The sequence below is a fragment of the Megalops cyprinoides genome, chromosome 12, assembly GCF_013368585.1.
Source record: "Megalops cyprinoides isolate fMegCyp1 chromosome 12, fMegCyp1.pri, whole genome shotgun sequence".
In the NCBI taxonomy this organism is placed as follows: Eukaryota; Metazoa; Chordata; class Actinopteri; order Elopiformes; family Megalopidae; genus Megalops; species Megalops cyprinoides.
In genome coordinates this window covers 22,897,180-22,922,699 of record NC_050594.1, presented here as the reverse complement: position 1 = coordinate 22,922,699, position 25,520 = coordinate 22,897,180, and the positions used below count along the sequence as shown (strand labels likewise).

At 40.3% G+C, this 25,520-nt stretch overlaps 1 protein-coding gene across 1 annotated transcript; it reads right to left on the bottom strand.

Annotated features, from left to right (window-relative positions):
• Positions 1-469: 469 nt before the first annotated feature.
• clmn (calmin) lies at positions 470-24,999 on the bottom strand. Its single transcript, XM_036542651.1, has 13 exons — positions 24,627-24,999; positions 10,760-10,821; positions 9,731-9,826; positions 9,249-9,332; positions 9,057-9,149; positions 8,199-8,392; positions 7,501-7,694; positions 7,240-7,319; positions 4,953-7,145; positions 4,099-4,277; positions 3,060-3,150; positions 2,689-2,747; positions 470-1,502 (listed from the first exon to the last, which is right to left on the bottom strand). Exons 1-13 carry the CDS (start codon positions 24,709-24,711, stop codon positions 1,352-1,354), a joined length of 3,561 nt encoding a protein of 1,186 aa, XP_036398544.1. The 5' UTR covers positions 24,712-24,999; the 3' UTR covers positions 470-1,351.
• Positions 25,000-25,520: the final 521 nt, after the last annotated feature.

The window sequence follows — 25,520 nt, the reverse complement described above, 5'->3', positions numbered from 1 at the left end:
AACTGTTTAAACCAGATTCATGTAGACAGCTCTTTGTACTTTACTCTCATCTGAGTTGGCTGTGATATAATCCCATGTCAGCCCCATAGATTCTCCCTGGAAAGACATATCTATGTATTTTTCCTATTGGTCATATGTCTCAGAAAACAAGAATATTGTGCTTGTTTGGAAAATTAACCAAAGAGCTTTGTACATATGCAATACAACATTCAAATAAACAAAAACCTTATAAACCATATTTTCCAAAGCATTTAAATCAAAAAAGCTTCCAAAGGAACTCTGAGCATACTTCAAAAAAGGCAATCTTTTCATTTTCAGTATAAGTGTGCATTCCATTTCATACATCTAAATAGCCCAAGCATTACTTAATCACATACAGAAATTTATAAAACTTTATAGACAGAAATATTATATTGAATTTAATAATAAAACATTTCAAACATCCATTCCACACATTTTCAGCTTTTAGATATGATCCATCAACATTAAAAAGTTTGCTTTAGTTGTCTGCAAAATATACAATATATTAGTACACAAGCTTTGTCACCTCTGACCTACTTCATCAAAAGTTAAAGAATAAATGAGAATTTATGGACCGTGTTCATTTTTATTTTTCAGCAAAGAAGGCCCAATCTATCAGCTACCTGAATACTGTATCTTTGGCAGTTCATGTACTGTATTTCAAAAGTGCAACTGACACACTCAAAGTATCTGAGGAATCCATTCACTAGGACAATAATTTTAGATGAGAGCACTTTATTGAGTTACAAAGGTGTAAGTGCATTGCGCTCTGCCTATTGTGCATTTGGCATGAGTTCAGTTTCAAAAATTCTTCCACAAAAATCAAATCCATTTGTTTATAATAATTCCTAGTAAATAAACTGCAAAAAGGCTTCAGTTGGGACAAATCTCACTTTTCCATTACTACATTAAACATATTAGTATTTTGGTGCACAATAAAAATCATTTATATGTGAATATAACCTTCAATCTAAATTAAATATATAAAAAAAAATCCTGGTTGTGCACTGTACAATCTTACTGTATCTTAAAGTCTGAATTTGATCCTCTCTATACATCTCTGGGATATAATAATCTAAGTCAGAGTAACGTACAAACATTGTATTTTTTTTACATTTGAAGCATATGAATTCAAGCCACAAAGGAAGCCGAAATAGAGATCTTTTAAAGAACTATAAATTAGATTGGAAATAAACAAGCCTTCATTTGCTGCCGACACATAGTGAACTGTACTTGACAACAGGAGCAATGCTCACCAAGACAGTCCTTGGCTTTGTTAACCGGGAGGAATTAGCTCAGCTCTGTACAGGGGCATGTATGATAGGGGCTGTCATTCCTCCAGGTTAAGGAGAAGGTGTGGCAGTGTCTTTATGTCTAGCTGAGGGAGCACAAAGAGGCAGTACAGGATGATCCAGAGTAGGAGAAGCCAGTAGATCTCTGCTGCTGTCACACTGCATGTCGCTGGGGCCTTACACTCACTCCTGCAATGGAGACAAGATACACTGAATAAGGGCTTAACCAAATATAGACATGGTGTGAAATATATTAAATATATGTATTCATACAAGCAAATATCAAAATAGTCCTGAAATAAATCATATTGAAAAGGGCATAACAGCAATCTCTTTACAAGTCACTGAGACAGGGTCAAACTGCCGTGAATGCAGAAGGCAAAGAAAGGGATACACAGCCTTAAGGCATTCACAGTGAAACAACAGTCCAAAGGTCATGACTCATTTGCCTCTCCTCTTTCAAATACATGCATAAGGGACGCACAAGCTAAAATTCAATCATTTTGTACTTAAATTTGAGACTTTGACTGGGAAACATATTAATTTCAGTAACCACAAAGCTCAATGTAAAGAAATGTAATCTAGCACAAGGAGGAAAAAACAGGACTTGCTTAAATTTGAAACTCAAGATTTATAAAGGGCTGAGGGCAAAGCACACTGCATCTAATGTCATCTCTCATTTCAGTACAGTTGTTTACCAGAGTGTATGCAACCCTTCTTGAGACCTCGAAAACCTGCTGCACAGCTGCCCTTGAGGACTTGATTTTTGCATCATTTCCCTAAGCTGATAAATGATGTAAACATCTCGGACGATTGCAGCGCTTATCGCGTGTGGGAACAACATATGCGCAAGGACGGCAGGAAACACCCCAGCCAGTGAAACTCATCAGCGGTTGTCATGGGAACAGAGGTGCACGCCCCGCCTGGAGACATCTGCACTGCCTGGGTGAACAGAAGGCGCTCCGGCTCTCACACGGAGTGTACGTTAGAACAAAGGGCCAGTTGAGAGTGACCAGCAAGGTTAGCGGATTGATCTGAAGCTGCTCCAAGATCTGAACGGCTGGAACCACATCTGTCGACAGCTACAAAATTAAGAGTTCTGGGCCATGCTCCGAGGGGCTGCTGGGAGATTCTTATCTCTCTTTAATAAAAATCCTGATTCCATACTGTACATTCCTCTTCATTTCGAGTCTCACATGCATACTATGAAATAATGCTTTCATAGCTCAGCACAAACTATGCATTCAAAGAAACGGCACAGGTTGTACAGGAACATAATGTTTTGATGTGCTTGCGGCCTGGTAAAATTCAAAAACACCCATCAACATAATTTAATACAAAAATGCAAATAATTATCTTGAAGAGTCATAGATACCGTAAGTCAGGGCTGATGTAGTGACTTCTCTCACTTTCACTGATCTTCCCGCTTTCATTCTGAAAGAACAAGAGGGAATCCATTTTACACGCTGTAGGACTCCAGAACAAAGCACATGAGGGAATAACCTGCCAGTCATTTTACTTAACTTTCAACCTTAATCTAGTGAAAAAATCTCAGAAAGATGTGTTCCCTCAAGAATAATTAATTAATGGTTATGTGAGCTAAAACTCCTCAAACCTACTTGTGCAAAAGGCGCTACATGTAGTCATGCTGGTAATTTGGCATTGCTTATAGAGAAAGCGTCACTGACACTGAATAGAGTGCTTGGATTTCTCAAAGAGAAGAATATTTTGTAGCACAAATGGTACCTTTAATCCATCTGATTCCATCACTCTCCTTAGGTGCAATGCTGGGGAAGAGTGACTTTCATTTGCTGAGTCATCATCATCTGCCTGCCTCCTGTTCAAAGAGAGAAGTGTTTCTTCATGCCCTGCAGAGTGCTGTGCTCCCAAAACGCAGGCACCTCAAGTCTCACGCACTGAGCACGAGACTTGCACATTAGACTGTACATCACGCTCTCTCGCGTTCAAGCAAGTCTAATCTTGTGCTTTTTCTTTTCCTACTTTATATTTATCTCTTTATGAAAGTATTATTTTATGTGATATACCACTAGTATTAAGTACAAGTATGTGTCTGATCAAAACTCTTTTATACCCATTCCCTTTTTACACAATAAATGCAGTCCTCTGATAACACTTGCAGTGTCTGTTTTTCACTCTAGAAGTCACACAGTGCACCACAGTGAAATGGGCACTGACTGGAGGATAGGTGCTCCTCCACTGACCATCCAAGCAGCTCACAGGCACCCAACAAATTGCAGGGTGCCTGAGAGAAATCTGAGCCATATAGGTGAGCCTGTACCAAGTCCATGTGATCTAAACTCTTAAGACAATGTTTACTGATTAAAAGAGATGACAGTTCAATATGGAAATTGCACTATGAGCCTTGACACTGAATCACAAAATCTTTGCTCCCAATCCCCCACCAAACCCACCCCAACAGAAAATGCCAAATGAAAAGCCGAACTGCCATAGATCACCTTACACTTCAAAGTATGAGGAAGATCACGTCTAGTTTTGAATATCAGAGTGAAAAATAGGCATACTTCTACAATGGTGTAAAAATTCTCAGGTTTGCTGTAGATAAGACTTTATTTGAATGACCACAGCTTCCTTTCTAAAGGAAAAAATGCTGATAACAGAATAATTGTGTGGCACAGAGGCCAAAACACACAATTTATTTTCTACATTTAAGGCAGTTGCTGTTACACGGCACTGCTCCGAGGTCATGTCTTCCATAAAAACATGAGTTTCCCCTGTGTAATGGGGACTAATAATAGAGCTGTACCTCAGAGTCCCTGTATTTTCACTGGCAGCAGCAGGGTCCTCATCAGCCTTAATGAGCTCACAGTGTTCGCCTGGCGTGTCCAGCTCTGTGGCCCCGGAGTCCCTGTCGTCTTCTCTCTGACACTCATTGGAGGGCGCCATCTGGGACCTCGGCTGCCCCTCCTTCCCACCCTGTTCCTCCTGCAAAGGGTGAAGGCAGAGAGGTTACAAACAGCCTCCCCAGACAGAAAACGCTCATGTGAGCCAGGCAGGAGGTAGGTCACCTCATACTGTAACCCTGATATCAGAATCACAGTGACTGAGATGACCGGACCACCCCTGCAGTACTGACAGCCACATGGATCCTCACTGGAATTTTACCAGTGCTTTTATTGAGATGTCAATCATTTAATTGGACATGTAGCTATGCTTGATTCATGGTTCATGGTTTGAAATGGCTGCTAATTAGACATGAGAAATGTGTCCTCAATATGCAATGGAGTGTTCTAGTTTAATAATGTTTCATAATCAATCATTAATCACAAATTGAATCTAAATCAGGACAGTTTGCCTGTGCTCCAAATACACTATCCATTTAACTTACGTAACACACCTCACACCTCAGTATTTCTTATGAACTGACTGTAATCATAATGTAAAATGCACCCTAATACATTAATCCATGATATGCCCCAGAGTTGTGTAGAGAAGCAAGTTTTAAAATATTTTTCAGCTTGTAAGGATTTTAATATACAACACATGTATGTGAAGTGCCTCATTGTGATGATATTATTTTGTTGACTGGATGACTTGGACTCACTACATACAGGACCAGATGATTGGAATTGATTTTGCTTTCCAAAAATACTGGATTACCTTATACTGCCTGGAGTCTTCACTGTTTTCTGCCAGGCGCTCCTTGCTGTCTGCTTTGGAATCCAGTGCTCTCTCTTCAAATGGTACTGGCTTGAGTTCTGACACACTGTCGAAGTTGCGCGGGCCTACTGGCACGCTCTCAGGCTCTGCTGAGCTGCTCTTTTGATCAGCTTCTTCTGCGGCATCATTAATGCCATCTCCACCGATAGAATGTTCCGTCTCTGGCAAGTGCGTGTGATGCTCCCCGCTCTGCTCTGCGCTCCCCTCTGGGTCAGCTTCCGTGGGACAGGTCTGGGGGACCGTGGGCGAGGGAGGACAGTGCACATTTCCCTCATCGTCCACTGTTTCGGGAGAGGGTGCTGTGCATTCCTCCATGACCGTAGGTAAGACAGTGCAGGGTGGTTTGTGTACGGTGTCCCGCGGTAGTACAGACAGAACACCACTCTGTTTTGACTCCTCAAGTACACTGAAGTCTTTATCCCTGGGCTGTTCACAACTGGGGGTGTGGTTATTCGATTCCCCAGAAAGGTCTTTTTCGCTTGTACCACCATTTTTTTCACCTGGCTCGTCTAAACTAACAGTGTTTGTCTCAGAGGGATTGTCAATGTTGTGGGTGCCATCATTCATTTCACAGATGTCACTTGCTGTCGCAGAGTCCAGAGCCTTGCCATTCACTTCTTCAGGTGGGCTTGCTTCAGGAGCATCAATGCTCATTTTACAGGGCTGAACATTTTCCAGTGTGCCATTGCTTGGAGCGCATGTGTCATTATCTGCAGCCACCTTATTAGTCTGAGTATCGTCCTGTGCATCTGAAGCCTCCTCTTTCACTGGGCTCTGAATTTCTGCTTCAGTGACGTCTGACACAGCGCTGTCTGTGCAATCCTGAGGCTGCTCAGAGTCTGCATGCCGCTCATCCTCAAAGTCATTCTGTTGCATACGGCTTTCCCCCTGTCCCAGACTGGACTCGGGTTCATTCTGCACTTCAGTAGATGGGATGGTCTGATCCAGTTCCATGCAGATCTTTGGAGAGGGCTGACTGATTTCGTCAGACTCCATACCAGCACTTTCTGGCTGCTCCTCACCAAACTCTGGCTCACAGTGTGTATCTGTGAGCACTATGATCTTGTGTGGTTCCTCTAACAGTTCTGAAAATGACTTCTTAGCATTGTCCTGATTCTGTGATGGGGACGTATCCTTGTGTTCCAGCGAATGTTCGAGTCTCTTATCAGGAGTATAATTTTGCTCTGTTTCCGCAGACGGCTCTGAAGACAACTGCTTGACATCATTGTTTTGTGAAAGGGAAAGGTTCTTTTCTTCCAGAAGGCATTGGGGGCTGCTCTCTACCTTGTGGAGAATGTCAGTTCGCTCGGGTTCCTCAACCAGCTCTGGACAGGACTGCTTGTCATCTATGCTCTGTGCCATGGAACTTTGTTCCATCTCTTCTGAACATGAGTCTGCTTTGTTTGGTTTCTCCTCCAGTTGGTCACAGTTCCCTGACAGTGAATGCTCGGCAGCTCCTTCCTCGCTCAGATCAAGGATGTACCGGAACGCATCCTCCTCCTCGGAGGGAAGCTTGGATTGTGCCTGGAAGCTCTCCGCAGAGCTCTGGGAGAAGTTACCCTCGTCTATGAACAGCTCAGAGAACACCTGATCCTCTGTGGCTTTCCCCGTTTCTGCTGGCGACCCCCCATCCCCAGCGGAAGGCTTCTCCGGTTGCCAGTCTGTCCGATCCAACGGAAGGTCGCTCTCATTGAGCGAGCCGTCGCTCCGGCTTTCGGGCAGCTTCTCCGGCGGGACGGCCTCGCTCGGCATCTCGCTCCAGGAGTCCGGCGAGTCGATGACTGAGTCCACGAAAGAAGGCTGCGGGGAACTGGAGCTGGACACGGTGAAGGACACCTCTTTCCCCAGGTCCAGGGGTCGTTTCGGGGGCCCGGATGCCGAGCTGGAAATAGACTCGGACGAATCTTCCTCACCGGGCCCGTCTCCGGGCGACTGTAGCGGGGAGGGCGATGGCTGCTCCGAGTCGTCCGACACCGACGAGATGAAGATCTTGGGTGGGGGTTGGACCCAGTCCTTTCTCACCACGTAGGGCTTCTCCCTCTTTCTGTGCACCCCGTTGACAGGTCTATCATTCAGACGGCTGCTGACTTTCGATGACAACATGCTCCTCTCGATAACATTGGGCACTTCTTCCTACAAGCACAATCCGAAAGAGCAATGTGGGTAATGATCAGTGTATGGGCATGTGGTCATTTAGAACAACAATTATCTTGTTTAAGGATCTCACCTCATCAAACCCTGGAAAGTGCTCAAGGAACTGGGACACATAAGTCATAATTGACTGTTCATCTGGATTAATGGTGACATCTGTAAAGAGATGGATGTTTTTCTCTTAATTTGAATTGCTGGTTATGAATAGGAATACTGTAAATAGCATGGATCAGACCTGACCATATGTACAGTGTCTTTTTTTCTTATGATGAAAAACTCAATCAATATCTTGTCATACTTCTTCATATGTAATGTGCATGCCAGGTAATGACCCTACCTTCAGGCTCCAGTAGCCGGGGAATGCCCAGGCTATAGTGTGCTGTTCTGAAGGCATCTTCAATATTCTCCCTGGCTGACCTCAGCAGTGCTCTCCTCATGTCCACCAGGCTGGAATCTATTGATTTAATGACAGCCAGGAATGCCAAACCACTAGTCCAGCTCTTCCCAAAGTCTTGGACAGCCACACCATACCTGGTAGGGATAATAATAATGAGACACTACAGCTGTCAAGGGAGAGAATGACTGCCACATCTTCTTTGCTTCTGACACTTTATTGTGTGCTCAAATATTTCATACATATGATGAATATTTAATATACCGCACATATTACTTGCTCCACTTGTCTCTCTTTTTTCATTATTGCTTCAGTTTGTTCTTAAACCATAAAAATTGCATATGATTTAAAATGTAAATAAAGCGAATTGTATACTTTCTTTTCACATTTATATTTTAACCTTGGACTTAATTTACTTACATTTTTATATATCATGTTCATGTTTTTTTTTCAAAAGCACCTTTGGCAATGATAATTAGGTAGGTCATTACAATGTTACAGTATTTGGGTCACACATATTTTTCCTGAATTAACCTGACTGTGCACACACACATTCCTGTATCTGCATGTAAGAAGACATGCACGCACGCTCACATGTTACTTAAACCCTACGATCAGAGAAACATAAAATCCGCTCTCACTTTCTTGTGCGTCTCTGCACCCACTGCAGGAGAGTCTTGATGGCTTTCCCATGATCCCTCAGGGCAATAGATGGGCGTCTCTCATCTGAAGGTGTGCTGGAATGGGACGTGTCAGAGTCGCTGCTATTGGGAAGGGACGAGAGGCTGGAGCTGGAAGGGAACTGGGTTTTGATGTTCCCTGTCAACTCTTTTATCTGAGAAGAAGTGGAATACCGGTTAACGCCTGCAAGCACTGCATAATACTGTATTCATAGCACTTAATTATATACACGTTTACAGTACTCCCATATTCCGTATGGAATTCCTTACAACAACTGAAGAATTAACTGCAAGAATACCTCTATTTTCAAAGAATTACTGCTTTATCCAGCTGAAATACACAGTGATAACCAGATAACCTCTACGGACCATACTTTACTACTAATGAAATCAAAGTGTGAAAACAGAAGATTAGGTCTGTAATTGAAAATGTGTGCAATGTGATCTTTGCAAAATCCCCATGTTTCACTCCCTGTCAGCAGGGTTTACTGAGTGCGTGCGTCCCTGCTACTTCACAGGAGTGTAAATATCCACCATCATTCTGCCACAAGCAGAGAAAGTCCCAGCTGGGGTGTCCCATTCACTGAAATAGCGTGGCACTCTCCCAAACCTGAATCCTGTTGGACACGGTTACTGAGCCTGCGGTCTGGCTGTTTGTTTTTTAAGATATCCAAAAGCCTTCAGGATTCAGGTTGTTCCATTTAACACCGTGCACGCTAACCAAAAGAGCCAGGAGAGATCCGCCTCAAGCACATTATCAGAAGGCCAAACAAAATAAGAAAGCATGGGCAAATCTCTTAGGACCGGTGGAGGATTTACCTGGAAAAACAATATGATGTTCCAAATCAGCCCGAGAACTATGGAGGAGTTTCCATCAGCGACGTCAGCAGCATCAATGCTGACCAGTTTCACCTGCACAGGTAAACAGAAGCGAGTCAACCGCTTTTCATGCATTTGTGCAACATTCTGAGTGTTCATTTCTGAACCTCTGCAGCTGCCTCTGACACTTACATTTCTCTCCTCCAAGAAGGTCAAGACCTTAGCTATGTTGTTCAGCCTGAAAATGCGGTGCGATGATGGCTTGAATCCATGCAGCTAGAGGAAATCAAGGACACAATGTCTGTTTCCATAAAAACAAGCTTTGCTGTCCTTATGTTATAAAAATGTGGCAGTGGCAAATCTTCAATGAGTATTTTTACATCTATTTAGGTTAATCCCTGAGCATGAGGTAATGGCAGGTCAACAAGACATCTGTTCTCCTGGAACATTCAGGCATATTAATAAATATATTTTATTTCAAACTAATTTCATCTTTGTTATATTTACTGTTGCTACTGATATATATATTGTTGCTACTGCCACTACAAAAGCTTATTGTCACTCTTATAGATATATGCAAAATGATGAGCCAAAATGGGCTGAATGTCATGTTTTTATCATCACAATGTTCTTAATTGCTTGTGTTCTAATTGAATAGACTGGCAGAACCTCACCAGTTTACACCCTGAGAGTTCTTCCAGCAGGGCCATCAGTATCCTGCCATCTTGGATGTCTCTGAAGAGGTCGCGAACCTCCATGGGAGGGTTGCACTGAAACGGAGACAACAGGAAAGGATTGGATGCTGCACACTCAAAACCCTGTTACAGCAATGACATAAAACCTGACTATGAGGGACGATGGGAACACGAGCTCCAATTATAAAATTTCTTCAATGTGTCATAGTTTCTGTACAAGTTTTAAATATCTCATGATATTTTACACCCCCTTTAATTCTGCTAGTTGGAAAAATACATTTCAAACTGTTGCTGAAAGGAAGAACACTACTTTACAAAAGACAAACATAACAGGACAAATGTGCACTTGTTAATTAGTGGGTCAAAGATCTGATTTACTGCCAAGCTCTGCCTGATGGAGAGAAAGGCCATTGTTATACAACAACAAATGTTTTATCAATTCACTTGTTATGTCCTCAGATAGCACTCTGGGAGCTCTCTGACCCTCTGAATAGTGTTTTTATCTTACAGCTCTCTGAAACATTAGGGTTATAGAGGAAGCTTGTGCAATGACAGAGATGGAATAGAGGAATACACTTACAGTAAGTACGACGTACATATAGAACTGTGGAGTTGGGAAGACAACATATTAAAATAATTACCATTATTTCCAAGCCCAGTGTTTGTCTCTGTTAAAGGAAACTCACCTCTCCAGTCGATGAGATAAAATGGCAATATTCTGCCAGGCTGTCATGCATGTTTAATGTAACGCACTGGCAATTCCACTGAATTCATCCAACATTTATAAGAATGAGGGTGGGCCAAATTGAATCTGTCACATAGAGGGGACATGGGCACATGGGAGTGTTGACAGTACAAAGGTCCCAAACAGTCTATACTGTCAAAGCTTTAAAAGGAGAAAAGGCTGATTAAAAAAGCCCAGTGTATTCAGTCTGTTCACTGGGGGAGGGGGTTTGAGGAGAAAACACCTGCCATGTTTGCTTCAAGGAGGGTGCAAGCAGGAGTTACCTTCTCCAAATGCAAATTCATCCATCTTGTGAACGTCCTCTTCTGAACTACTTCTCTTTCAACTGAAGGAGAGGAAACATACATTAATGTAAATTCCAAAGCCTTGAATAATACATGGGGTTAGAAAATCAATCCACAGCCATGCCTCTGACAACAGCACCGTCTCTGAGCCATTAATCAAGTTTAGCCTAAAGACTCTCTGTGATTCACACCACACCATACCAACGGAGAGGGGGGTAGGGACAAAGTGAACATCACATGGGAAGAGAAGAAAGCTCACAGACAAGCCATTTTTACTTCTAGTTAACATCTGTACCTTTTTCTGGCCTTCTAATGTTCCCACAACCAGTATATTACCGCCAAGTCCTGTTTATGAAATATTTAGCTTATGAAATACCTGGGTTAATCAATCAACTCCTAATACAAATAAGAAGGCTCATAATACAAATCTAATGGCTCGGCTTAGTGCAAGTGGTACTATAAGTGCAGCTGTTAATCCCTGATTCTTAAGACCACACACACAGATCCCGGAGTTGAAATGGACAAAATGTGGGCATATTATGTCAGTGTTATTTATGCTCTATTATGCTGTATGTGGGATCAAAAGGACAATATGCATTATGCGTATTATCCATTTGTCTTTTCTACACTTATACTGTGCTGAGCTGTTTTACATTGGTTTCTGCATTATAACATTCTGCCTGTTAGAAAAAGAAATATGTATTGATTGAACTGTACATTAATTAATCGTATATATTTGTATGTATTAATGGTTTATATGACTATGCCTGTATTCATGTAGGTATTAATGTCATATAATGTTGCTTATTTAAAAGACATAAGAGAATCTGGTTAATAACAAAATGACATTGGGTATGGTTGCTTTTATTATTATTCAGGGTCCAAGTGCGGCAATTGACTTAAGAAACGTAGTATTTATGACCATATCTGAATTTGATTTGGCTCTATTGGCATTTGTTTTACCTACAAACTTATTTAATAAATCTAATAAAGAGCTACACAAGAACCATGCATGCCAAGTCAACAACATACTGACTAACTGTCATCTATCATGCCCAGGGATGATGTCCATTAAAGTCAACAAACCTCAATAATTAACTGATTACCTTGGTAACATTGGTCCTAGTGAGAGGAAAGTCAATGCACTGCTGAAAATTCTGGCCCTAGCTGCTGTAGTCTACGTTTGTTGTTTAAGGCTTTCAGTCAGAAATGACGTCTGGCATGAGGTTTGGAATAAGTTGGTGGGCTGGCTGATTCCCTTGAGAAAAATCTCTGTTACAGGAGTGACTGACATTCTGTCCACTCAGGCTTAGATGCAGCTCCTTCGCTGCTGAAAGTTTTATCTGTTTCTTACAGGCTTGTTGACATTTTAGGTGTGTAAAATACACGAGAGAAAATGCCTTCAGTACATATATAGGCATATTCTATACCTTACAGTCCTTTAGTGTTGTCCTGCAATAATAATCTAAACTGACTAAGAATCTAACAAACAATTCACACCCCCCCAACACACACACTCTTATACAAGCATACCAGTTAACATATATTTACATAAAATTAAACAGACATAATCATCAGCGATCTGCTGGGCTTTTTGGCTCAAAGAAGAAAATGGGGTTTTGTGACAAAACTGTAATAAAGCTGTGAATGCCACACTGTAAATAACTCTGCACCCTTGCCCGTAGTCATGACGATGGAACAAATTTTGGCCAGGGGCCTCTTATGCCAAGTAAAAACCGGACCAAGTATGGACAAAGTACCTAATGGAAAAAAATACATTAATGGCTGTGGCCATGATTGTGTGTGTGTGTGTGTGTGTGTGTGTGTGTGTGTGTGTGTGTGTGTGTGTGTGTGTGTAAGCGCACTTGTTTACTTCTTGCTGCAATACTCCCATATCTCAAATATTTCTGACTATTAACAGTTGTTGTGCCACACAGAAAAAATATAATTCTTCCTTTAAAAAAATCCCTCCATACTTTACATACTACTTTATATATATAGACAGAATTTAAAGATTTACATAATAGAAGTACATTTAAATGTGTAAAAAAATAGTCCCATTCTGATGTTGTCAGAGATCAACACCGCAAAACAGAGCAAAAACAGAGATTCACACAACAATCCTGCTAAATATTGCATCAGCTCTTCTTAAACCTTTTGTGATGTTTCTTCTCTCCAATTCGCATATAAGCTCTTTTATATAGCAGGAGTCAGGCTTACACCAAAGTGCTTTCAGCCTCCATGCAGGCAATGTCTTTTTAATGAGGACTTCTTTCCCAGCACTGGCACACAGAGCCAGTGGCTGTAAAGACACAAAGAGATTGGCCGGCTCTGCAGGACAGCTTAAAGCATTCAACTGTAACATAAGCAACGCTGAGGCCTACAGAAAGTTTGGTTTGAATAGAGAAGGAACAGTTCCATTACTGTTCACAGGAAGGAGTTTGTGTTGATGAAAAATTCTCTGTTTGTGATAGTCAGATGTTTTGTTGTGCAAAACTCGATGGAAGGCTTCCATCTGTAAGCAATGCTTCACATTAAAACAAACAACACACGCAAGCCCCGCTTTCCACTTATTGTTTAGTGTCAAGAAAAATGAAGTACTGATGCGCAGGAACTAGACCATGAAAGGGACTATTTCATTGGCCTCTAATGAAATCTGGATATGAGACAGCTGTATTGATTGGCTGTTTAATGGGATATGCTCTTCCCTGTTTCTGAAGGGTTACCACACACATTACATTACATTATTGGCATTTAGCAGACACTCTTACCCAGAGAAACTAATCGGTTACAGTTTTTCCAAAGTTATCCATTAATAAAGCTGGATATTTACTGAGGCAAGTCTGGGTTAAGCACCTTGCCCACTGGTACAGAAGCAGTGCCCCAGTGGGGAATCGAACCGGCTTCAGTTATGAGTCCTGCTCCTTACACTGCCACCCAGGCACACAACCAAAGAATATCATACAGAAGAGCGATGTAAAGTGTGTGCCATGATGAATCACGTCATCGCTTTTCTTATGAGGCTGAAAAACAATATCTCGGGCACACACGCAAAACTTTTTGTGAAACTGTCTTGTCAAGAGACTGTGAAATGCAACCAGGCATTTCTCATTTTTGCAAGTCAACCGATGGAAAAGTTAAATGTCATATACCTGACAAGACCAACAACAACTGGATAATTTATTTTCACATGAAATATCAAAATCTCATTCTGACCTCTTGAGCAAAGATATTTTATCTCTATGCATCTCATGAATTTTGAATCAATTTTACAGTTTTACTCTAGTTTTACTCTAGTTAGATAATTAGTTCTACAGTTAGGTCTATTTCAAATTTGCCTTACAACAGCTGGATGTACTACTTGGGTTACAGGCAGCTATGAGTATGTTATAAAACATGACGGCAACACCTAGAAATACAGCTATTTCAATAATGAAGATTCATGGAACAGAAAAAAAAGCATGAGGCATGCAAATATTTTTGCTTATGATTCACTGCTAAATTTGACGTACATTTAAATAATGAAACTCAAATCAGATATTTGCATCTCTGGAACAGATAGGTTGGCAGTATCTCTTCAGAAATCTCATGCTGGCTTCACAAAAAGCACACAATTAATCATTGTTTGAGTGCAAAGTTTCATTTTCAGATTGACTTTTCCCAAGAAATGGCCAGCAAAGCCATATACAGCAGCACTGGAAATGCTAAATCAGCTCTGTGAGAACAAGACACATACATGTGAATGTTTCAGTCTCCTCTCCTTTGTCATTTTCCGCTTGCTCAAGACAAACAGACTGGTTAGTCACATGACCTTCATTTGCTTGACATGCAAAGAATGGCCAAGACAGCTGAAGCATATTAGTATGGAAAAAAAAAAACTCCTGCCAAGAGAAAAACTGGGAGCTCAAGATATATAATTTGTAACCTGCTAAAATCATAAAGAAACCCTGAAATGCCAAAAAGAGAAGAATAATGAGATCTGAAAGAATGGTGGAGATCTCTTTTGACTACACACCTTAACACTTCTTGACATTCCGCAGGACGCTGGCTTTTTATACAATATTGGTGTTCTGTTCAGGGAAAATTATGTTTATCAGTTTTCATGACAAATTTAAAATCATATTTGTGCAAATAAATGGCACCATGTCATGATTTCATAAATTCTGCTTAAGATGAAAGCCTTCAATAAACACTGAGGGATAAAAGAATGGTGAATTCAAATAAAGACAGCTAAATGTCATCCTAAAATAGAAAAAAGAATGCACAATATGAATATATGTACAATAGGAATATATACAAAAGGAATTCAGTATGTACTAACCCCATTCCACAGAACAGAAAATAACTAACACAAAAGGCATATTTAGGCCATAACACCTTATGTTTGCCCTAAACAACAACTAATCCATCATTAATCCATTGTTGAGAGAATTAAAGCAAGTAAGAAAAAGTAAACCCTCTTCTTGCAGAGATTTACCCCAGTGAATGTCAATTAGAAGGGTATGAAGAGGAGGACTCCTCCGCGGGAAGCTCTGTTACATAAGTAGCCTTCAGATGTCGGTTTCTCCTACACACGCGTTGCCTCCACACTCTGATCAAAAACTGCAAACTAAGAAAGTAGGCAATGAAGCACTCCACTGCATCCTCTGCACATCAGCTGCTATGAGCCCAACACAAAAACTGTCATGTTATTCCGACAGTCACACTCTGCTGCATCAGGTGGTGCTGCCGGATGTAATCACGCTGCATATCATGCAAGATCAAAACACACAAGGCCTCACTTTATTTAGGTGCATATATTCACAATATTGTAAGAGCCACGGTCTGGATGACCATTCTCAAGGTTTCAAAGCTGGGAGTTAACAGTTCACAAGTACCTTAATTAAAAAAAAAAAATGATGTGTATCCCATTTAAAAGCAGAAGTCAGAAAAAATTAAAACTTTCAATTTGAAAAACTGTCACTGCCAAAATCCCTGACGTGGTTCCCTGAGCAACCAGTGTATCTTCCCTTTCCGCAGAACAGGTTGGAAAACAAATGCCTAAATTCTCAGCAGTGCATGCTGGTTACCATAGAAACCGATCTCTATGTCAATAAAAAAAACTTTACCCTTGAAAGAAATAAGGCGGAAAAGAAGTGTTTAATGAAGATAACCTATTTTGCCTTATCAAATGCGTTCTTCATGAACTGACAAATTCTAGGCTCAAGTTGTGATTCTGTAATTAGAAGCTTCATTTTCAATGCGTGTGTTCTTCAGACTTCCTTTTCAAGTTCAACAATCTGTGGTATGCAAATTAAAGCGCTCGTCCAGATTTTATGGCCTTAAAGTCAACTGTATCTCCATAGAGTCAACATCCAAATTCCAAAAAATATTTAAGCTTTATGTTTTTGGCATTGCCCTTGTAATGTGAACCACTTTTGCCCCAGGTGTACTGGAGAATCACATGGCTATAAGTCCATATCATTTCCTGTTCAAGGAAAAACTGAGTATTACACACTCTGAACACTTGTAGAGGACAGTAAAATACCCAGAACAAATAATTAAATTTGTTTTGAATGGATCCCTGTACTAGTTTGGAAGCACTAGAAAGGTGCCTCCAGGCAGTAGAGTACAGGGGATGGGTTCCAGAGAGATCAGAAAATCTGTGACTCATCTTGTGAGCAAATAACCCTGCATCATGGGTGGGTGTGTGATGTATGGATACACATCCTCATCCAGAGCTCTAGATTCCAAACCCTGTCTACCATAACAGTAATAACATCACTACAAAATCCTTAAGGTATGCACAGGTTGTATAAATGCATGAACAGCTGTGTATGTGGGAGATCTCACTTTACTTCAACTTACTGAATGACCACTGAATACAAAAGAGAAAACAAATTTTTAATGAGAGGTTGAATTAAAACAAAAACAGATTTATATCATATAAAACTGTGCCTTTGTGATGCTACACAGAAATATACAACTTTTCTTATTTGCATGAGAGGTTAGCACTATGCTGTTGAACAGCAGGGCTGTTGTTAAACCATGCATTCTTTTGGTCATTCAGTATAACTAATGTATCTCTATACACGTTTTAGGCAAAAAGAAGTGGATGTGTTATGATTGAGACACCAATATTACTACCATCACTAAAAGGTGTGGACACCTTAACAGGGCATTAATGCCTACCTTGAGACCCAATTTGTCTTGTATACGTTACGAGATATATTCTTACATCTTATAACATAAAATATATACATACAATACAATATTTATTACACATGGAAACAAATGGAAACACAGCAGCTTCCAAGGGTCTCGGTCAGCAGAAGTGCTGGCTTTGAGCACAGACTGAGCCCCACTGCTTCTGGCCAAGCCCTGTCATCAGCTGACAATGACCAGTGGTGCAATGTGGTATGTTCTTGTGAGCACATAGAGGATATTCAAAGACAAATGTACAGGGAGCAAACTCTACATAACTCTACATAAAATAAAATGCATTCAATGGCAAGTACAAAATTGTCTAATATCTAATTATCTAATATAAAAAAATGCTGTATATTGTATGTGTATTAGACAACTTTCTCATGGTGAAGACAGTAATCAAGATCAGTTCCTGTACAAATATGTGCAATAGGAGAGGAGGGTGAGCAAAGAGTAGGTATGGACTTCATTGTCACTCTTGCTGTTCCATATACGCTCTTTGTCATGTTTGCACTAGGAAACAGAGGGCAGCAGACCCCACAATTCAGCAGTTGAGTTGTTGTGAGCCTCTCTTTTCACTGGACTCAGTTCACGAGGTGAGGACAGATAGTGTGAGAACAGTCCATCGGCCAAGACTGACTGTCTACATAAAGAGACGTCTCCTACAGCTTGTGATCTTTTCCAGGTGCCTCAACAATAAAACCAGGCTTGAGCAATGGCAGTGGTGTTTCTTTGTCACGGGTCCATTTCATTTTAGGCTCATTCAGCTAGAAGTTGAGATATGACGGAGGTGACCCAGTTTCATTGCTATTATGAGTATTCGTGGCCGCAGCTACTACTGGACCAATGCCAGCATCATCATCAAACATTACACTGTACTAGTGCGTATACTGATCAATATGTGCACTAAAACCGTATGGGCTTATTTAAATTAATAAACCATAAATTCAAAGGAGGTACACTTCATTTACCAAATTTTATATCTATAATAAAAAATCTAAGCTACATCAGTAGGTTATGGATGCAATGGCAGTGTAAATCCAATTCAAATAAAGTTGTTAAATAACATACATAAAAGCATAACAAATAAGGGCTGGATGGCAACACTGCACATTTCTTATTCCTTTTGATACTTAGCCTTCTGCATTAAGCTTTCAGAGCTCTTCAAAGCAGAAGTGAGAGAGACTAACTTATTTCACCTCTATATTTGAGAGGCCTCAGGCTCCTGCACTGGTCTGCTGAAATGAGTTTCCACAGGTATCAAAAATGCAGTTGTGTTACTCTAGGCTGCCTGTTTCAGAGGATAAATCACTTTAGGGAACTGCATATAGAACTATGCATTAGTCAACAATCAGGTTAGATACCCTCTCTCATGTTACAGCTGAAGTTGCAATGAATAAACAAGGAGTGCTTTTTCTTCTAATGTGTGATTCCTTTGTGGTAAAAGCAGGAAGGCAGGCCAATCTGACTAAGGAACGTCCATCTGCAAATAATAAAATACCTTCTAATTAAAACAAAGTGGGTCGAAGTGCCCAAAACCTGAGAGTACAAATTACAAGCCAAGTCACACAAGCTGCTGATATGAATTACTGACTTTTAAATAAAAGTAAGGGGTGACAGTTTCAAGAGCAAAATTTCAGAGAGAGGAAAACATGTCTGACAAGCTCAGGTAATCAGATTTTAAGACTGTATATGTTTAAGTAGGGATAAACCTATATAAATCCACTTAAAATGACCCTACTTTGGGATACAATGTAAGAACACAGAACCTGACCACAACAGCCCTGTAGCAGCTGAAACACGTCAGAAAACACCAAAACTGACGGGTGAACAGTGCACATTGGGAAAAGGGTTTAATTAGAGTTCATTGTGAGTTACAGGTTACTTACAAAAAACTTCAAGAATTTTCTAAAACCACAGTATTTTTTATTTGATCATATGATGACGCACATGATAAAAATAATCTGCGGTGACAATGGCTCTTACAAATCCTGCAATTGTGAAAAATAAGTCAGCTAGGATTTGTATTGCTTGAATTGCTACTTGCTGATAATACACAGCATCTTGTACATTCCAAAAAAAATAAACAATATTTATAAACGTTCATTTGAGCTTCAGAAAAATATCATTCATACATCATCTTCTGGCATTTATAGCCAATATCTAAATTTTATTTATCATAGTATTGGCTGGTTTGTTCATGACACCTCATATATTCCTTGCTTCCAGTATAGGCAGACCCTATTGTAAACTGTAAGTCTGACATCAAAACTTACTTTAGCTAATCTATCCAAGGGTAACAGACATTTCTTAGTTTCATTACCAAAATATCCTTGGGCTCTTCATAGCACAATTACATATCAAAATCAACCAAGGCTTTTCCCAGAAGGAATATTTAAACATCAATTCAAGATTCATAATCTACATCCATTATGACTGCTCTTCTACTGACTTGCATAACATTAAACTGCACTGTCTATTTCACATGGAGTAATTTACACTAATAGGCAATGTTAAAAATTTGTTCTTATATAAAAGACAAGCCATCTCAGAAAAAATCACCAGCTGAATCAGCTGCATCAAATTTTAATAAATGCCACAAGTATTAAAGAAAGCAATGTATTTTTCAATGGAGTTATTTGGATTGTAAAAAAAAAAAAGATTATTGAGAATGCTTTCTCTTCTGATGTCTTATTAAAAAATCTCAAGGAGTTCAAGGTCAGCCTACAAACCAGAAGATTACAAAGACTTTGTTGCTATTTTTAAAAACACTGCTGAGGTGGTGAGAAGATATGTGAAAACATGAATCCAAGAGGTTTCCTTAATTACACTGTGCTCAAGTCCCAACTGTTTGTTCCTCTTGCCAATGAGTAGAAACACCTGCTTCTAATAAAACCGACCTAATTTTGGCCACATAAAATAAAGAACTCAAAACCAAGAATTACCTCACCAACATTTACGTCACATTCCCCAGTACAGGTTTATCACCAGTCTACATTGTATTACACTCATTACATTGCAATTTATCAGACTGTGGTATTTTTAAAGCCACTTGAAGAGGCCTAACCTTTTGGACTTCTTTTCACAGTCACATAAGAACTGAGCATATACATGTTAAAGGCAAATTCCATTTGTGATCAGGTTCTCTTGAAATGGTATATTATTTTCACCCTGAATTTGCACTTCAGCACTAATGAAAGAGAATGACAAGGCTGTAAACAAGGACAAATGGATTTATTCATACATGTTTTTCCATTAACTTGGAAATCTGACAATACTGTCCACAATAAAAAGCAAAAATAAAAAGTCAAATTTGTGTGAAGCGCTCTCACAAACTAACGTATCACTGAATCAGAAACGTTTTTAAACAAGGATCTCTCTCCTAGGCTTTTTTAGTGTTTCGATGCTTTCAAGTCAAATAAGTAAATGCAAATATATACCTCCCCTGCGTTTTATGAAGCAACATTTCATTCTATCTAAATGTCTAAATATTCAAGCAGCCTATCCTAGCCTACCAGCTTTTGATATCACTTGATTTACAAGTCTGGACTGTCCTCTCAGAATCAAAAGACAGTTGTTGACAATTTAATAATAAAACAGAAAGACACCACTATGATCTAGGAGGCAAACTAAATAAAATAAAGACAGTAGCTACAATGTGCACGTATTTGCTGACATGCATTGTGTTTTATTCATAGCTTCTGAAGTCAGAAGTAACACCTGGGTGTGATTTTTTTTTACCTTCAAATGATTAGCGTGTATGTGTTGTATATTCAATACAGGCCTTATGTACATATTATATATTTAATGTACATCATGTACATTACATAATGTACATCATAACAGCACAAACTCTGTTGAAGTCTGCACAGAATCCAGATTGAACTACAATGAATGACAATCCAGTCATTATTTATTTAGACAATGTATCAGTGCATAATGCAGCCTCTTACAATCCATTACAGGCTGAGGTTGACATTTCACTATTCCTGAAAGAGGAAATGAATCAAGTGAAATGGAAGTATATTAATTCCTTCTTTTTGTACCATAAGAAAACGACAACACAAAAAACACCATACAGCTCCATTTATTGTGACCACATGGGATGTTGGTAATATCTAGGTCCTTCAGCTGTATCATAGAACACCCTTTGCATAGAGCCAAACTGCCCAGCATCCTCTTGAAGCAAATGACAACTGTTTTTCATGTACACCACAAAAGAAGAGGACAACCAAAGTGAACACGTGAACACAAACACACATGCCATAGCCTGGCATGCTTCTGCTCATGATGATAGAATCAGCATGGGGAATACATATGGTTAAGAGCGTTTATATAAGAGGTCAGCAGCAGAGACTCCCACTCACAGCTGTATGCTCATTACACACAACCCATGTCAGGGAACACAGCCACTCATGCATGGTAGAGAGCACAAGCTATATATAGTAGCGCTACACCTATGGCTTCCTCCACAGAACCAAGGCTTTTAGAGCCTGTTCTGATGTTCTGAGTGGAAGGTAATCCCCAAGTAATGAGCATTGGGCTGAGCTCTCTTTACTTCCCTGAAAACTAAGACAATGCACATGACTTTTTCCCTTTTTCTTTAGAGGGACTGCACCCCATTCACTGAGAGCTTTGGAGCACAACACAGTGAAAACAACAACTGCACAAAGCAAATAACTGCTGTGACGGTTTCTGTAACTGGCACCTTCAGAAAAGACAGGTATAAACCATAAGTGGTTGGCAGGAGGTCAAAAAATATTGCACAATATAGCAAAACATGTTTCTTTGAACCATGCACTGTGATAATCAGTAATACATTACTCACAAAGACTCACAAATTGATTGCTCAACAGTTAAATAAACGGATCGGTCTTAAGAGGGGACCACTGAACATGTGCTTTGGAGGAAAATCAAAGGGAAATTGAATTTATAAGGAATGAAATGAACATCTGAGCTGGTTTACTAGCTGCCCGAGGACTGCTTTGGAGTTTATGGAGAGCAAAAAAAAAGAGGGAGTTAAGGGAAGATAGAAAACCATTGTCCGGAGTCCCCCCCCCCCCCACCCCCACCACAAACAGAACACATGAGTGTGTGAACACCCCAGCAGTGCTTTCCAGCCAAAACTCAGGTCATGTTTACCCACTGCTCTGATATGGAACTGGCTGCTGTTCACACGAAAGAAAAGAGCAGCGCACTCAAACAAGTGTATGCAGTTTGGGCAGTTCCTCAATCCGCAGATTATATAAAATCTATTACAATACACAATAGCCCTTTCTCACACCAGACAGGGAGTCAAGTGCACAGATGAGCCAATGTATTTGAACATTCTGACATTGCAGTGCACACATCGGCTGTGTTGGAGTCATCATCTGAAATTCCTTGGCAAATGTCCAGTCTGTAAAAGGTAAATATTGCCCCTATTGGCCCTTCTCTATCCTGCATCACCTGCAAAGCACACTCACATCCTGTGGAAGCTCATTTGGTGTTTGGGTTCGCTGCATGGACTTCCACATGATCGTATCTCCAAAGTCTGGGCTGGTTTCGGACACTGACAGACAAATGGAACCAGGAAGTGACCTTTGCACTCACACAAACTGGGGGATATCAGAATGGTGGAGGTTGATAAATTCTTCCACGAAACATTGATTTCTGCTGACCTCATCTCCCAAACATTCCCTTTTCAAAATTACGGCTCAATATGTCAGCAAAAACTTCTTAGGGAGAAAAGAGAAACATTCCCTTGAGACACGACTTCAAAAGACCATAAATTTTCTCTGACAACTCTGACATGTGCAGAAACCTAATGGAAAGCTTGCGTTGGACGATGTGAAACTCAAAAATTAAATCTGTGAAGTACAAAAATAAAGAGATGTGAGGAGAACTCAAGATAGCAATAATTGCACCTGGTATCACATTAAAGAGAAAATGCAAAAAAAAAAAAAAAAAAACAGCTTCTTGAGGGTGAAAATTCTGCAGCATTTTGACAATACTAATGTATAAGCCAGGTCTATGCAGAGCACCATTCTCCCCTACTCACTGAAGTAGAGAGAAGCCTGGATCCCAATTACCTCAGGGGCTTTCAAGAGCCTGCAATGTGTGGGAACAATCTGAATTAAAATTCCAGGTCTCCATTGCTAGGGGCACTGTTCTCTCACTGAAGTAAAAACATTATGTAATTTGATTTAAGATGTTATCATTTAGTATGCTGTTTATTTCTCTTAAATTTTGATACATAGATTTTTAATTTATACAAAAGGTACAGCAGGCATGTGCATAAATACAATAAAATGTGTTTCATCTGCCTCAGTTTATTTTGTACGACACACTATTTTGCCTTTGTCTGTACGTGGGTTGATGTTCACTAATACCAGTCATAGCCTATAAAATTTTAAAACAAAAATCCAAAAATACTAAAATATTTTATTAAACACCTGAATGTGTTTTCACTTCTGAGAGTTTTCAGCCCATGGGTCATATTTGGAGCATTTCCTTGTTTAGCGAGCCTTGGTATGCAGCTGTACTTAAGATATTTTAGAATATTATCTAATAAATGTTTCATACCGATGTTAATTTAATCTCCATTTGCAAATGTAGTGCTGGGCTCCATTTATAACTCTATACGGGGGCTGGGTACACTGCATTATACATTATGAGAGTGAGGGGGGCGGGGGGAGATATGCAGTGCTGCCCACATAACGGAACGTTGCGTCGTTGGAGTGTTCTTAAGCGCTCGCTATTATATTTCAGGTTAACTTTATCCATGCACAGTCAACTTACAGTAAGGCATTTTATGTGGACCTGTATAAATGAGAGTGAATAATCAAGTATACATTCTGCACCACGAGGACTGCAAATATCTACAGGCGCGAAAGATGTCTCGAAATGCAGCAACTCATAAAACCACTACACTCGTTATTTTAACTCCAATAAATCAATTTCTCCCACTCAAGTGCTTCATTCCTGTGTATGCGTCAGACACTGCCACGGGACAGACTACATCAATTTCAAGAGTAACGATGCGTCGGTAACGAATATCAACAGTTCGTCGTGGAATACAATGTCGCATACAACTCCTTCGTTTTCTACATTAAAGTTCAATCGAAGCGTATGTCTCATTGAGACATAAGTGTAGACGCATTTACAGAACAGTTAGTGTCAGAAAAAAAGTTCAATCTAAATCAGGCAGGGTAGCAACGTCGCTTTTGTTCTAGTCAAGCAATTACATTACAGTGTGCTATTCACAGGCGTATGGGATATATTAGGCTACACTACAACCTGCAATTCTCTCCGCGGTAACTTCAACGCCTTAATACACAAGTACGACTGAGCTATCATCGCTTTACTACATTGCGCATACAGAGCTTTGCCGATGCGTAAATGTGCAGTAAACAAAGCAAATTGACTCGATGAATCAACCAGTCCACGTATAGGCATATGGAGCAGAAGCGATATATAATCTTTACCACATCTACTAAATGGTGGGATTGTTGGTATTTGCTTCTTTATTAGGATCTAAAGAAAATGAATGAATTGTCAGTTTTTTGTTTGCTTCGATCAAAACAACCCGTCAAGGCTTTGCAATGATGTTCACGGAAGGAAAAATTAAACAGAATACCGAATACTTGCATTTCACATGGCAGCCTTCCATTCCACCTACCTTGTAGATTCTGCACTCTGATGTCGCTGATTTGGCCGATAAATTCCTCCCGTTCAAACCAATCATCCCACTCGTGTCCTGCCATTTGGACCTTCGGGAAAGTTACGGTCTGAACCTTGCGAAAAAACCTCCGTCTCCAAGCGTTTTGAGCGGTACCTTACAGTGTCCTATAACAGGAAGCCCAGGACGGTAGCCATGAGCGCTTACAGATAGACCTTAATCTGAACGAACGCTGCACGGAGACGATGGTTTCTGGTTACTAGCTGTGCATTGTGATCGCGAAGTTAGTTTTCCCCCGGTGACGTAGCAGGCAACCACGACAGCCATGCAGAAGGAGGAAAACAGAGAATGGCACACAAGGGAAAGAGGAGGGACAGGAACACCAGCACCTGGTTAATATTTGCAGGGAGGGCTGTGCACGCCCACCGTTCCCGTACTATAACGACGAGGCAGTCTCCAGTAGGATGAGCACAGAGGGATAGGGGGATACTACAGTCTGAATCCAGAGCTTCATCTGCACGCTATACATTCTGCATTAGCCTTTTGTAATGTAAAACCAAGATGTTGCCTCCACAATTTCTTAAAAAAGAAAAACCGGTGTGCTTTACAGATTTATTTCATTCAAGTTGGATCACCGCTGGTTAGCTTGGTATGAGTGAACCTTCCAAAGACTTCATATGCCTTCCTGCTAGGTTCCCGCTTAGAGGAACTTGGGCAGGTACATGTCAATATTGCAACTTCTCTGTAGGCTGTATCTTACTTGTGGAAGAACGTTTCTTTTCCTTTTTTTTGGTATTTGAACATAGCGCTGTAGCATGAAACCTTGTGAAAATCATTGTGAATTGTTTTGCGTTGATCTAAGGGTGAATTGGAATCAATAGGCCTTAGTCTGAA